Consider the following 16,403-nt stretch of genomic DNA (forward strand, 5'->3'; position numbering starts at 1 on the left):
AGAGGACACTGTCTTTAACAAGCAAATCTGGTGGTTTGCGTTTGCAAGTGAAATACAGTTGAAATGCTGACATCGGGCAACACGCGTCACTTGGCTGGTGTGATGAGCTGAATATAGCGAAATCAGTGTTGACATAAGACGGCATGTGTGAGTTTACGTTAACGGCCCGGTGGATGATCAATAGGCAGTAAAACTACTTCGCACCTAAGCAAAACTTTCCATACTGATAACAAACTATAAGCAGCTCAGAAGAGAAGTCACTTGCTGAGTACAACTTTCATCTGACAAGTTATCTTCACGATACAGAGAATTGTTTAGACTAGTTTTCTTACCGTTACGCAGCAAGGCAAACCCCAGTAAACAAAGTCTGTTTTGATCAAAATGTTTTACAAGTCACCTAAGCTCTGGAAAACTAGCCTAATTAAAGCAAAGCGAAAAATATGAATTTTATGGAACAGCAGTCTAAACGCAGTTGGACGGAAACGGCTCTACAATAATTAATGCCAAGAAGCAATCAGCCATTTCCTGGTATGCAAAAAACTGATATGCGTTGTGCTTACTAATTTGAAAAAGTGACTGATGGAACATCGTATGACTACAAGCTCATTTCGTAAAATCCACTTAAAGGATGAACAAAACGCAATTCTAGAAGAGGATGATGACGAATTGTAATACCTACCTGACGCTCTGTCGGCTTGTTGACTTCACGAAAGATGTTGGACAGAAGTCCATCCGTCCAGTCTCGAGTGTTTGGATCCAGGATGCCGTACAGTTCAACGACACTTCTATCTTTTGGGTTCAGAACGTGAAGCTTTGTAGTCAACCCCAAATGTGTTTGTGCGAGACACAAAATTTCAATGACTACGGATTTTCCCCCTCCTGTCGGCCCAACTACCATTGTAGTGTGGCGCGTTTTCATTGTTTCGTACAGCTGTACCACCTTGTCTGCCTGTGCCTCGTTGGGTGTATAGCCCTGGTTGGATAAACAGTATTCTACAGCGTCATTGAAATCCGGGTAGCGGACCCGCGGACAGTCCAAGCCAGGGAATAGATCTTGAATCAATGCCAAAAATAGCAGTACGTCTTCGAAAACAAATTTCGGCAGATTCATGTCTCTCAACGCTCGCATGATTACTGTGTCCTCTGATAATTCAGGAGAGTTCCTTCGAAGATCACCAGCCATGACAAGCACGGCTTTCAATGCTCGTAAACCAAAATCATAATGATACTGTTTCGACAACTGCTCGCGTGCAAGTTTGTACAGTGTTGTCATTTTCTTTGCCAGTAACTTTGCACACAAAAAACCTTGGGAAAACAACATGATTTCACAAATCTGTTGCATATCTGGTACAATCACAACAACCGGTCGAAACAGAGCTTTCACCGATTCGGGCAGTTCCGTTCGACCAGCATAACCAGGATTCATCGTGATAAACACTCCCACACGTCTGATCAGGGATATTTCTGCTCCCTCGAATAAAAGCCGTTTTGCATTGTTGATCAGAGCGGTTTGAATAACTTTCAGCTGCGTCGAAATGACTGACAAAACAGAAGCCTCAATTCTATTAAATTCATCGAAGCAACCCCATGCACCACATTGGCACAGACCTGAGAGCAATTTACCCACCGCTTTGTAATCCATGCCTTCACCACAATTAGTAACGACGCATAAAAGACCCAAGGCTTTAGCCAAGTCTTTTGTGGTTTCCGTTTTTCCCGTTCCTGCTGGTCCTGCAGGTGCACCTCCCAAAAACATTGACAGGGCTTGTGTTAAAGTCAGATAAATCCGATCTGTGAGTGGGGTGATAACAAGTCGTCCGTTGAGACCCATGTACTCGTAACCATACTGGAATTCACCAGTACACTGACGAATAACCAGTTCATCTAAAGGCTTGTTCCAGTAGAAACGTAGTTGGGATTCCCAGGCGAATTCCTGCACATCCGTAACGTTATCTCGAACGAAATCAGACACTATGTCACGGGCGTGGACGTCAATGGTCAGTACTGTAGTCAACTTATCACGGTCATTTTTAGAAAGTGGACTTCGAACCCGTAAAACCAAGTCATTGAGCTGCTGTTGCAACATTTGTGAGTAATCTTTCATTGCATTTTTCCTTCCTTGAGCCATTTTGCGATAAACGTCTTCTATTTCCCATGTCCACCAGATTTGATTGGTTGCCAGTATCACCATCCCTTGATACTTGAACATCCAGTCAACCCTGCGTGTGTGGTTGAAAGTTGCAGAATGAGGCTAAGCAATTTGAGAAAAGCTAACTAAAAGCGAGTATTCTACAACAATGAATTGCAAATAAGCGTTGTCGGAGTAAACTTTTGGTGGCCATAACTAGTAGAGTTCCATTCCCCGAAGTGAATGAGATATGAATGTAATAGGTAAAATGGTTGACAAAATTCTTCCTACCTACACCCGATTTCTATACAGAGTAAGTTCAACAACAACATTGCAGTGTTAGAATGTAAAAAATGTAATTCAAGTCACCACGAAGTAGGACAAATTCCATGGATGAAGATCCGTCATTAGTGAAAAGATTGCGATCCCTTTAGGTAGCCATTGAAGAGAAATTTTTGGTGCAAATCACAGGTTCCAGGAATACTAGGAACAAAAAGATAAAAAGTAGTAATTACTCAGCTGTGCACTGTTCCGATGCATAGCTAACTTTGGACTCAAAGAAAGTGCAACGACCAAGTTACGACTAGGCTGCATAAGCTCGGGCAATGACCATCAAAAATCCCCGTTTGGGTCCCACTGTAAATCCTCCAATCAGCAGCTTCGAAGCTTAACTGCTGATCCACTTGGGCTCGAAATCTGTTACTGGTTTTATTATGAACGCCTCCGAATCATTTGGCTCACCTGGACACATTTGCCCGATAGTAGAATACTGCTTCTTTTGTTATCAGACGATTGGTTCTGCGCATCTCCGCTTCAACCAGCTTCATCCAGTTCTCAACACTACCGACAGTCACCTGTGGTTCGCGGAATTCCAGGACTTCGCCCTCGGTGGACACCATTGCAGTGACTTCGGTCTTTGCATTTCTAGGCTTGCTGAAACGCAGCGAACCAATGTTGTCGAACATCTTGGATGAAGAACGAAAAATGTGGACAATTTCGACTGTAAGTTGAAAGTTTAGTAACCCACCACGTACAGAAACTTGAAATAAGGTCGATATAGGAGAAAGTAACGCTTAGACAGAGAAGAACGGCGAGGCGTATTATTAAGGTCAGATTTATGTAAATATGTGTATTTACTAGGTACATCAAACGGCACACGAGGTAGTTGTGTATTGATAAGACGGAGGCTTGTTACCGTAGGGTGACAGGCCCCATTTGTCTACGGAATAGGGGATTATAATTGATGGTATGTCATCAACACTAAAAACTAGATCCATATTCGGCATGGGCAACACAGTTTCCCTGATGGATTTTGCGTTGTCAGACATGCGGTGTCCTATCAGTGGACCAATACACGGCTGTCAACGTGACTAGCATCACACAGTAGATCCCACAAAGAGCGAATCCTTCTTAACAGAAAATGAAATTTTCAATTGCAAATCTTATTGTAGAATAGTCATGGATTCACTCTAGGAATGCACAGCCTCTGGTGGAGAACAGACTGACTACTAACGTCGTGTGTAGAAAGTTGGTCTCATAAAAATTGGAGGTGTGATCTGCAGAGCTAACATCCTGAATGCGGACCAACCCAAAAAGAACCTGACTTGTAAGTGTGCGGTCATAAAGCTTCAAAAATCTCTGGTCAAACCACCCAGGTCAAACCCATCCATAAAAGTAAACCTCCCTCAAAGTGCAAAGCTTAAAACAAGTGGGGTTGGCTGGGCAGATGTTTTAAGTATGATTGTATTATCCTTCTTTTTCTTGATATGTATTTACTTCCAGGCAGTGAGTTATCCACGTTCATGAGAACCTTCCGAGACATTGATCCGGTTCTTCGCATTTTGCCCCTTAAAATCAGGCAGGGCTGAAGAATTTTCGTGGTAGTCTGGGTTATATGGGTTTCAGAACAGTAAAACATCACAACTCACTCACGCAGCAGCTATAGTTGGGCACAATACGGTGACCGAAGTAGTGGGATTGTTCATCTTTATAATTGTGTTGATGAAGTTGCCAAAAGTATGCAGATTTAATGTTATTAGACATCACGAAAGTTCAAGCTTTTACGTTTAGTTTCAAAATGGTCCTGCGTGTTTATGGTATTGATTCCAAGAAGAAAGCGTACACCACTGAACAGCTTTCATAAGAATTACACAGAATGACAAGTGCCATCTCTAAATTACAACTGACCCACCCTAACCTAAACAAGAAGGTTGTAGGAGTTACATTTAATGTAACGATGAATAGTGAATACAAAATACCACAAAATAGTTTTTAGAAGGATACCTTGATCATGTGTTCTTGGACACATTCACATTCACCTGAACCTAGTATGCTGAGCAATTCGTCATCCGAAATGAAGAAAAAGCGAGGAAATGCATTTCGTTTGGAATCCAGATAGTTGTTTAGCGACTTCTGGCTGCGCTCCAAACCCTCATTCAATAATTCCAAATCGTGCAGACGATTAGGCAATAGGCAGCAGGTTTGTACACACGGTGACTGAGCTGCTTCATGCATCATCTTGTTTGAAAAATGGAATGGATTAGTTGATAACAGTTGAAAAAAGAAGGCTGTTAAGCTGTGACTTATTTGCTACTAGTGGAGGATAGCATCTGATGTTATACTACCAATTTGACTGTCTATGTTATTTAGGACGTCTTCTAAAAGTGCCTTCCGATGTCTTCATCTCATCTCGTTTTGGGAGGATTGTTGATAGCAAAAAGAACACTAAAAACGGAGCTGTTTAACGCTCTCTGGCGCACCTGAACGCCATGATAAAAGTCAAAATAAAATGAAGTAAATGTCTCAATATTTCTACCAGTGATGGCTTTTGCCTTCGGTCTAATCCAGCTGGAATTGCTTGTGAATTCCAGTCTTCCAGAAGCCTCAGCTAGACACAACGTAGACTGGAATGAGGAGACACACGTGAAAGTGTTCAAAATCCAGTTTATTCCAGGATGTGGTTTGCGTGCAAGAAATGAAGCGAATATATTGATCATAAGCTGTAGTGAACTAGCAGCGAGATCAAAACTCATTTCCATCCTAAATGGTTGATACTCACATGACAAACCTTATTATGCTCCATTTAATTGCACTGCTCAGCAACACTGCCAAAAGAAAACCGAGGGATAAGTCCTCATGGAAGATTGATGACAGCTGGTTACTCAATTTGGTGTCGTGTGCCGCTGCCGATCAAGGTAAGCAGTGTCACAGAATTCCATCAGAGGTTTTGCAGGTCACAAGTTAAAACCACGAGTATCGTATCGAAGTTGTGGAAAACGAGGCGTTTTCTACAAAAAAGTAACAACTTTAGACTGGGACGAGCTTTTTGCTCTTGAGGACTGACAAGTAAGTAGATTTGAAGCCCATAAAAACCGTACTCCCTGAAACTCATGCGAATGACGACAACACTGATGGCGTTGTGACGAGTCAGTGCTCCTAGCCACACATGCTTACTCAAAACTTTGCTTAGGAAGACAAATAAAAACAGAGCTTTCGGACAAACCTTTTTGAACAGCCTGTCGATTGCATCAAATTTTGATGCCTCTTCTGGCAACTGTGTTCGAATATCTCCACCGATGAAAATGCTTTCTAAGTAAACCCATTTCCTCTGAACTATGATCCATAATTCCAGAACCTCACTAACCAAAGCAAGGTTCTTTTCCAACATTTGCACAGTCGATAAGAACGGGCCAATAAAGCGACTGGATGCCATCGATTGCAAATTCATTGTGTTGTCATCCAGAATTTGTAATATGTCGTCCACAGAACCCAATAAGTGACCGCGCTTCTTACCACCCTTTTCATAGGTGGTTATGGTGAACTGTAAATTTCGCCACGTCTCTTCCACCTCCCGAACGCCCTGGTTGCAAAGAAAACAAGTTTTAGTGGTGCAAGAAAAGAAGAAAAAATAATCAGAAAACTACATTCTCAATTATATGGAATACTTTTGCAGAATACTGGTTAAACCGACGTATCATCCCACCTTTTCGACTGAAAGTTCTTTAGTCGCTACAGCCACAATTTCAGAAATGTGGTCCTTGTAGCGGTAGAGATCCAGGTTAAAGATACTTGCCAGCGTAAACGTTTCTGGATTGATATCAAACGACTGTCCCGTCTTGCGCATAAGTTCATTCCAGTGCCTGATTGTCAAGAAAGTGTACTGTAAGATGGATCACCTAGTGACGGATTGTTCAAAATAATCAAGAATAAACGGGACCCTAATGAAAAATCGATTTCGAAAAAATATACTGAGCTGAGATGCACTTTAAAAAATTGTGTCAGTATATTTCGTTTCAGGAGCAAACTTCTGGATACTAATTAATTTTGGTCAGTTCGTTGTCAGCGTTGTTCATAGTGGAGGGACGTTTTCACTATATGTTCCCTGCATCAAACCTGAATTAGAGATATGTGCTGTCGAAAGGGAGGACTGCTAAATCTGCTTTTTGCTAATTTGAAATTCACAAACGTGTTCACTGATGAAAACCACCCGACGTGTTTTGATGTGTAGCGTATAAATAATCAGCTAAGACACCATATTTTGTTTTAGCTGTGTTCATCTGGTGCACTGGGTACCGATAAGCAAAATGTAAAATTTCGTCACCACTGAGGAAAACTTATGAGTGAAAGTGGGAGTGATTGACGATGGAAAATCTTTATTGGCCGAAGCTTAGGACTTGGTAGTTACAAATTTTCCCGTTTCGTGATATGACTAGACTAACCTTTCTCGAAGCGCCTCATGTTTCAGATCTAGAAACAGCGGCAAAGAGTCACGAAACACACGCATATTTTCGTACACCGCACGACCCGCTGGGTGCGTCCGAACAGTTTTTGGCAACTGTCGCCACATCTTGAGAAAATTTTCAATACCCTGCTGCAAACTTTGAACATTCAAGTCCTTCCATAACGTCTGTGCCCACTCGTCACGTGCAGCCTGAAATCAATCATTAGTTCGAAATACGGTTATGGTGAAATTGTTTACCTTTTGTTCCTCGTACAGAGTGAACAGCCGTGCAAGTTCGTGAAGTTCCATCTGCAGATGAAGGAGTTGTGGGTAGGGAGTAATAGGCAAGTCAAACAGTTTCTCTGCAGCAGCTAACTCCTGTCGGCGAGCTTCAAGTACGCTAAGTTCCTCACCAAATTTCTGCAGTAAGAAAGGTGAAAAAAGACATGCGTTCTTGATGAGGTTTTGAAATCTTAGCCATATAATAACCGCAGTGAAAAGCCAAAATCGTAATGCAGGTTAATGAATGATAATACAAACATAAATGTGAGCATAAGCAGTATTCAACAAGCGCATGAAATCACTCAGGGCAAAGGCCTTTTAACCTGTAGACGTTGATTCTCAATTACCTGCAAGGTGATCAATCCCATACTTAGATTGTCAGCCATTGTTCCTGGCCCGTGTTGCTCAAAACGCTCAATGAGCGTATTCACCATGTTTCCGAAATCGCTGATATTTTTCTTTGCTTCTCTGGCAAACTCTCGTCTCACTTTGCGCAGATCTAACTCTTTTTTAGTGGCCATTTCTTTCAATTGGTTCCAGGATATCACAACTTCATCGACAGCCTTTTTATTCTTTTCAGTTAGTGGAAATTTGTGAATTTGCAGTAAACGATAACATTCGCTCAAGTCGTTGAGACGAAAGTCGACATCCATAGCGGACAGCCGAATATCGTACAGTGTTTGAAGAATGTACTTCAGTTCTTCTGGGGTCACTGGATCCATATCCATTTCGGCAAAACGATGCTGTCGAGGAAAATTGAAAGTATTTGTGAGTAGTCGCGTTGAAAAATATCTTCACATACGTGACGTCATAAAGAAAAGACAACCAGGCCCCAGAGTAGAAAATCAATATTCGTTATCACCACCAAAAGAGAATATGACGGTACAATTGATAGTATCACGTAGTGTAAATTGTATTTTCAATTATCAGGGCCGTAGATGGTTAGTAGTAAGAATAATAACTCTTACAACTCCAGTATAAACCCAGCTTACTGTGTTTGTTGCATTACTCGCTATAAACGGCCGCTATCCCGGTTGACTTGGTCAACTTCCTTTAACTAATCGTGCAGGTGCTTTATCTGTATCAAGCTAATTTTCGGTAATCATCCAATGGATTTATCATGTATGAGGACAATTTAATTGAGCCAGTTCCTGCAGCTAACAGCAGTCAAAGCGTAGCGACCTGTTCAAATGATGGGAGTAGCACAGTAAAGAAAATCCATGAAAAATGATCTACACAGATTTTTAGTTTCCGATGCAAATCTTTGTCGAACATGCTGGTGAGTTTTTATAAAAAAGACTACAGGAGAATAGTTGAATTATTTTAGGTGAAAAGTAATTGATCACCCCACATGGCCTCAACCACTTTCGTCACTAAAATGTAATTCCTGTCTATGCGTGCTGGAGGGCGATTGTGTTGAAAAGATGGTCAATTTTTCCATCCACTGACACGTCTGACGATTCACCATTGAGAGGAACGACCTTCTGTGGATGAAGGTTTCGAAATTCTATGCATTTTTGTATATTGCTTCTTTGCGCTTACCGATTTAGTGTTGCTGTATAAATGGTTTTGGCTGGGCTCTCAAGTTTTAACCGACTGTTTAGCTCCAAAATGAAATAAATTCCCTAACGAAGGAACTTTTAACTAAGAAACACAATGCACTTCAGGATGTTTCCGGATTTCCAATAAACTTATCAGTAAATGTCCTCGAATATTTGTTGGAACACCATTTTATTGGGTAGAAGACGTAAAGAAATCCTGAGACTGGGGTAAGTACACTCATAGTTGACTGGGTTTTTTAGAGGTGAATATCTTATGCGAGACTTACCCTTGTTATTTAGCTTCAACTGCGAACTTGTAAGTAAATCAGATTGGGTTGCTAACTCGCTGCTTCAGTGGCGTATCTTGACAACGAATTGTATAGACTTATGATCAGAGAGACAGCCATATTAGGGTTTGTTGAACTGGTCGAGCATCAGCTAGAGCGTAATATTATACTCGAGGTTTTTGTGCTTTTTTGCATTTTCAGGATAACGGAGGAGGTTTGTCATTAGAAGACGTAAAGAAATCCTGAGACTGGGGTAAGTACACTCATAGTTGACTGGGTTTTTTAGAGGTGAATATCTTATGCGAGACTTACCCTTGTTATTTAGCTTCAACTGCGAACTTGTAAGTAAATCAGATTGGGTTGCTAACTCGCTGCTTCAGTGGCGTATCTTGACAACGAATTGTATAGACTTATGATCAGAGAGACAGCCATATTAGGGTTTGTTGAACTGGTCGAGCATCAGCTAGAGCGTAATATTATACTCGAGGTTTTTGTGCTTTTTTGCATTTTCAGGATGACGTACGAGGTTTTGTCATTAGGGTTTTTCTATGGTAAAACTGTAACAAATGTGGGGTCATTTTTACTGCAGATTTCAGTCCAATATTGCTTTCCTTCAACTCATCAACAATCACTTTGAAAGCTCACTTCAGAATGTCAGTTTTGTGCTCTCTTGGACGAAAAATTCATGCTACAGAATTTCTGCTGCCACATTTGGCTGAATTTGAAAACTAACTGAAACACAAGTTGAAATAATTGCATTACTCCGCAAAGAAACTCGCTGGGTTATCGCTTTGTTTTCGATCTTTTAACCATTGATTACTAAATAGGGATAACAAAAATAAATTTAAAGATTTTCAGATTTGGTCCTTACCCGCACTCAGCCACTAGTTGTTGTATTGTGTCACTATCAGACCAAAACTAAGGGCCGAAATGCAGTGAATGAGACTTCGGTCGATTGTCTGAATGCTACTTCCGTTCGGTCCAATCATTGGCCCTTGGGTGTTGCTGTGGTGTAAACTGGCTGAACCGGCCACACCTTGTTCTCCGGCTAACTATTGCCCACGAGGTATGCTAGTACTAGCTATGACAACACTTTTGGCGTTCAGTTCGAAAAAAACTGTAGTGTTTGCCGTCATTACGGCGTGATCGAACAAAGATTAACTCATACCGCGTTCTATCTGTGGCATAAAACTATGTCGCCCTCGCTTGGTTCCTTAGCGCATAGTGTTATGGACGGAGAAGTCGACCTTGCCAAATCAAAGAAAGGCAAGGCGAATCAAGAATAAATTGGAGGTTCTGATAAGTTGGCCAAGGTGAATTCTGCGACATATTTGGAGCCGTTTCAGTGTGTTACAAGAGCCAGCTGTCTTGTAGTAAGGTTAACAGTTGCGGGCAGACTAATGTAGACTAAATGACCGGGACAGTCCTCCAATATTCTTCATATCATAGTCAAGAAGGTGTTGGTAGCATCGATTGTAAAGTAAACTGTGTGCACAAGCGTAGAACTATTTAACACGTGGCACCAGGCCAGTTGTGAAAGATCAGTGAGGTCCAAGGAGACTGGTAGGCCATAGCCGGTTCACAAACGAATAAGGTTATGGACCATGCGTCCATTTCATGGTCAAGTTCACAGATCGGCCTGTGGGCTGCGCCCAGCAGTTCTTTGGTATTCTAGCTTTTTCGTTAATTCGGGTTAACGTTTTGACAAACTTGATGTTCTACATGTATCTGCACCTCATAATAGTGGGAAAGTTAGACGTCGATAGATCATCCACTTAGTGAATGTAAGTACGGCGTTTTTCTGATAAGTCTTTGCAAATAAGTGGAAAACAGCTCGATAAATTTGTCATGTTGTTATGAGTACTGGTTAATTCCTAAAACTACCACAAAATCTGTCCTCCAAGAGCTTATAACTTTGTGCCAAAAGATATATGACAATAAATGTCTCACTAATATTTTCGGTTTCCAACTGAGATTAAATCGGTTGAGCTATCAGAAGCTGTTGTGTACTGCAAATCGGAGTGGAACTTCTATGTCGGTCCTTGGCCTCCTACTCCGCCCACTTTGATATATCAAAAGGTACAGTAGCTTGAGACAGTACTTACAGCTATATTTATAGGTTCATCGTAGAATGTTCCACATGGTCGTGGGGGGGGGGCGAAAAGCTCCGAGCTATAAATGTTTCACTGACATTTCAGCCAATCAATGCATATCTTTGTTTCATCCATAGCTCGCACGTGACCATCCATCCAATCGACGTAATGTATTAGGAGCGACCGGCCACCAGACAGAATCAGAAATTGGTGTTTCTGCTTCTGATAAGGGAGAAACTCGCACATTCAGTACTCCTTCTATCCCCGTAACATCCCTTCATATAATGCCAGAATACGTTCACGTCTAGTACTTATGGGATACGAGCAATTCTTGTACTGTTAACGTATTCTCTCTTAGTCAAAGCCACCCCTCCCTAATACGACCAAGTTCATCCACCTCTAATCTCTGCATGGTGTAGGAGCTGCGTAGCATTGGAAATTCAGAATTGTAATGTTTCTTATTTGCTACAAGTTATACACTGTAGATGCACTGTTGTTCTTCGGTTACTTTTGGTTTGACTCCCCGCAGATGGCTGAACTCGAAGAAGCGATGCAGCTCTATTATCTGGGGTCCCATAAAAACCTCGGAAACTAACCTTGAACTCTTCTTGCAATCCAACGAGTAGTTCCTGCCCAACAAGATGTAACTGTTTGGCATAAGCTTGTGTCCATTTTTGCATGTGCTCCTTGATGTTGTGAATAAGCTGCCTGACACGAATTTGAATACAACCAAGTTGACGTTCGTAAGGCATATCGCACAAATCGGACAATTTGTTTTCCGTCTCAAGAATTTTCTCGTGTATCTCAATGATACTTCTTCGTTTGCACATCCACCGTTCAACTTGGGCTAACTGAATATAGGTCAGAACAAAAAGTGCTGAAATTGATCTAATAGGGTTAAAATTTGGGCTACCATCATACTTAAAAGAGAATCACATGGCCTTATTTAAAGTTCGATAGCTAATCTAGGGAAGCGCATCAGTACGGGAATTCCTAAATCACCGCACAGTACTTGCTTGTAAGAGGATTTTTAAAAACCCGATCTTCCGTTGTTAGAAATCACCGTAAGAGTACAACCGGGAAGAACCAATTCTAACCCAAAATCACGGCCAATCTTGTACAGTACAATGTCTGTGTAGCCATGTCTGCATAAACCAGGTTTATCTGTCTTCAGTTCTGCTTTGACCAGTTGTGTGATATGTTTAGCGTAAGTGTGGTGATAGGTTGAGTCTAGACGTAGGATCCTAGAAGTCTCTATTTCGTGATGTTCTTTTTCTTACATTAACTGGTAAACCCTACCCAACCGACATCTAACTAGAGAATAAAGTATGGAACAAAATTTCTGGAACATCTAGGATTACGCTAACCTGATAAACCGCACAAGAGGAGGACTGCTAGCTAGTGGTCAAATAAATTTCCATGAGCCTCATAAATAGTGGGGAGGGGGTAAATTGTCGGGCGTAATTAATATTGACCATTTTCCAGCGAACGAACAAACAGGTAACTTTTAATAGAATTAACCTTGTTTGGGGTGAATTTGCTCTTGTGTTTCCTCCAGCTGTCTTGATAACGTTTGACCTTGTCAACTGTGGTGGCGTAAACCTTGGCGATTTGGTTCACCAGATCTGTTATGTCGTTCGATTTGCTGAGATCCTGGTAGAAGGTGAACTGGTACAACTGATCACTGCTGTCAATTTTCAAGCCTGGTGAAATAATGCATGTTCCACGGCACCAGCGAACAAAAACGCGCGTAGCTTCCATTGCATCCCTCAGTTCCTGAAATTTCAGAGGTTTTAGAAGTTGTAACTTGTTGGTTTTAATGATAAAGGCCTTCAGGTAGAAAAAATATGTGTGATACTGTGATAAATTTGGAAGGACTGAGTTTCTTATCTCTTGAAGAAGTGATATTTCTACGAGAGAGGTAAGGGACTGGATGATGCAAAATGATATTAAAAACTATCCCGAAGAGTGATTTTGTTCTGGATAGATCAGTATAGAGTACTCGATTGCATCTTTCCACCAAGGTCTTCAATTAAACAATCATTTTTGTGTTATGAAATGAATAATCGTTTTAGTCTATTACTAAATGGTTTTCAGGGCTCTTTCACGAAGGCTATTTTTAGTGCTCAAAAGGTCAGACAGTGGTGTTTGGTAATTTTAACTGCAAATTCGCTAGTATTTTTCCAAGAGCTAACTAAAATTTGTCAAATTCTGGAAAAAGAGCTTTGAAAACGGAGCACGGTTTAAGCCGGAGTAATCCACAGGGTTATGAAATTTAATGGAACAGAAAGCTCATCTGAACAATGCTTGTCTTTCCATAAACATTAATACGGAATATCCCTTAAAATGTCCAGAATACCGTCAATCCACTCTTAAATGAACACATACTTGACTGAAAGTAGATCAGGCGGCTCTTGATCATTTCATAATCGTGAATCTTGGCAACTGGATCACGAACGCTTCACCACTATTCGCGGAAACACCGCCGCAAGTAGTCTAGTTGATTTGTAATAAGGATTGATGGCTAACTAGCCAAGATTTGGTCGGCAGAATTGTGATAGAAGTGACACAACTGTTCTGAAGTATATTTTTTCAGAATGGGTAATATAATCAAATTTAGCTCATTTGTTGAGATTTACTGTTCCAAGGACTGCAATTAAGTATCGTCCAAACCATTAAGTGTAAGTGCTAGACATCAGACCATGTTATGAGTGTTCAGAGGTTCCCAGATTCATCCATTCGGATGGATGAAATTACTCCTTGATTTACTATAAATGCAGATTGATCAATAGAGCGTATTTGACCAGATTAGTAGTCCTGTATCTGAGTAAATGCAAGGATCACTTTCCAATGAAAGTTTTCACAGAGCAATCAATGAGAAACAAAGCTCAGCAGCAGTATAGCAACTCACTTGTATCACCAGTCTGTATAAATCTGCTGGTGGAGGATTGCCCACAACATCAGCGCCTGCTAGCATCATGTCAAGAGCGAAGAGAGGCTCTGAGTTGTCTTGAATTCTTTGTAAGTACTGAGTAAATCCGTTTACTGTCACCTGGGAAGGGGTGAGATAGCGTTGCACGTTACTTATTCGAACATTATTCGAAAGTACACCTCTTCTTTCATAGGTTAGTTAAATTGTTAATTTTTATTCCTTGAAAGCTGTTCAGATACTTCGAGAAAAGTCGCTTTCTTCCTCATGATTCTTCAAGGATAGAAAGTTACCTTGACATCACATATTCCGATTATTCAGGGCTTTTGGTTTACTTCGCTTGATGTTTTACCTTGCGTCTGCGTTGTGTAAAAACGTATGCTGTGGGAAGCTGCACACACTGAAGTCACAGTTATTTGGGGTGTTGTGTGGACATCAGGTTTTTAACCCTGTTTGTTGGTCAACCGATCCGTACCGGTTGATATGTGAGACACGAGTCTGAGGGATTAGGCTAGAATTCATTTACATCACAACAGCTTGAGAGTGGATCCGTCCCCACGTTGGCTGTAGTGACGTAATATTTTACAAATGTACGGGAGCGTTCATCATATTTGGCGAGATTTGGTCATCTCCAATATAGAATTTCTCCAGTCAGTGTAACCAAGCTACTCTGAAAAGCCTAGAAGCAGGGTACAGCTGTCTGACTTTTGTTGGGCATCATCAGTAGTGTGCATATCACCAAACTAAGTGTTTCGAAGCCACGGGATTCCGGTCATTGATTGAACGTTTAAATGTTTGGCCACAGGCGACTGATCAGCAATTTGATTCTCTTGCTCGAGGGGTGAGCGATGGTATGTCCTTTCTGAGCGACTGTTAGGAGAACTTCCGGTGCGTCGGTGAAATGTCAGGTGTCCAAAACCACGAGTACTCTCGGGATGGACTCTGGCCTCTGGGTGAACAGGTTGATTCTTCCAGTGGAAGAATTATCAACTGCAAACACTGACTGCAGCTGAATTCCGCAAACTCACAACCCACAACATATCGTGGAGATAGTGGGCAAATTGTTCTTGATGTTTGTAACGAAAAATTTTGAGAAGGCTGTTGCCAGTGCCTTTAGTGTTTCAATTAGCATAGAGCGCCTTCGCCTTCACTGTCTGTACTGCTGTAGTTGGGTCCCGGTTAGCGTTTGAAAACAGAAAAACACCAAAGCCATATCAAAAGCGAAAATTGCCCTGAGCATGAGGCGTATTCTAAACGGCCCGTAGTCTTGGAGAAATTAGGATAAACACACCAGAAAATCAATATCTTTCCATTTATGCTATGTTACTGCTACTAAAAGTGATAATAAGTTAGATGTTATGACCCCGTTGAATAGGGTAAACTCAGTAAGACAGATCACCTCAGTGAACATGCGTCAGAACAAAAGTAAGTAGCGAGAATTTGAACCACTTACTTCGTAAAGAGTATCGAATATTCGTCTCTCCCAATGTGCGTAGTAAGGTGCCATTATTGGATGTGACCCCGTACTGGTTTGTGTAATCACTCCTTCCAGTTTTTGCAATATTGGAGTAAGTGAATGGTGTTGTTCTGCTAACTCTGCAAACTGCTTTTGACGTTCCATTGCTGTGTAAGCAAAGTAGTCCTGTTTGTATACATGGAAAAACAAAAATCCTGACTTTAATCGATACATCTCAACTGAAATCTAGCTAGCCTTTGTGCAGTTTAACGGGAGCAGAATTTGGCTTATTTGCGAGTTTCTTGCCTACGTACAATCAGGACCCTGCTTTAGATTTGCTGAACAGTCAGGAACAGGCGTGAAAGAGCAGCAACGTGAAACGGCTATCAAGCAGAAGAGGCCTATGTGGTGCTACAATGCTAAATGAGTGCACGCGTGTGACGTTTCCAGCATAATGAGTACAGATTGGCAACCCGTGCTCAGTTTCTGTGCCTTCAGTAAATCAACGCCCAGCCGTGTCCTGTAGAATCATATAATAAACAGTCCTGTCTGTCATGAGGGGAAATGTTATACTTAACTATTGTCAAGAGAACGAAAATGCACTTCGGAGTGAATTATCGGTAGGAGGAAATGAATTTCTCGGCTACTTGAGCTATACATCGAGCAGTAGGCAAAGCTTTTGCACAGAAATGTATTGCAAATTGATGCACAGTTCAATAGGTACCAGAGACAGAGTACCAGTCAGTGATGTAATTTGTAGTATATTGTGGCTTACAGCCTTGTACGGAGCAACGTTCAGAAAATGAATTGAAAATTTTGGTTTACCAAGAAAATTTAGTGAAGTTTGCGAATAGGATGCGTCGTTCTCCGAAGTTTGCTCGAGTGAGTGTTTAGCCTATTTCTTTAAGGTGATGAACGCAATGTGGTCACAGAAGGCTGTTGGGGATATCAATATCCCCCAGAAAAC

The 16,403-nt window shown here is 41.3% G+C and overlaps 1 protein-coding gene across 1 annotated transcript in view; it reads right to left on the bottom strand.

Annotated features, from left to right (window-relative positions):
- The window catches only part of T265_03876 (hypothetical protein), a gene marked incomplete at both ends in the record, with an annotated part of 94,204 nt that overhangs the window by 65,070 nt on the left and 12,731 nt on the right, over positions 1-16,403 (bottom strand). The window contains 9 exons of the mRNA XM_009168468.1: positions 680-2,219; positions 2,870-3,128; positions 5,582-5,948; positions 6,111-6,267; positions 6,847-7,058; positions 7,107-7,268; positions 7,478-7,873; positions 11,648-11,902; positions 15,434-15,622. Coding sequence (XP_009166732.1) covers positions 680-2,219; positions 2,870-3,128; positions 5,582-5,948; positions 6,111-6,267; positions 6,847-7,058; positions 7,107-7,268; positions 7,478-7,873; positions 11,648-11,902; positions 15,434-15,622 — 3,537 coding nt within the window. The remainder of the gene's footprint in view (positions 1-679; positions 2,220-2,869; positions 3,129-5,581; positions 5,949-6,110; positions 6,268-6,846; positions 7,059-7,106; positions 7,269-7,477; positions 7,874-11,647; positions 11,903-15,433; positions 15,623-16,403) is intronic.

The sequence above is a fragment of the Opisthorchis viverrini genome (genome assembly GCF_000715545.1).
Source record: "Opisthorchis viverrini unplaced genomic scaffold opera_v5_59, whole genome shotgun sequence".
In the NCBI taxonomy this organism is placed as follows: domain Eukaryota; kingdom Metazoa; phylum Platyhelminthes; class Trematoda; order Opisthorchiida; family Opisthorchiidae; genus Opisthorchis; species Opisthorchis viverrini.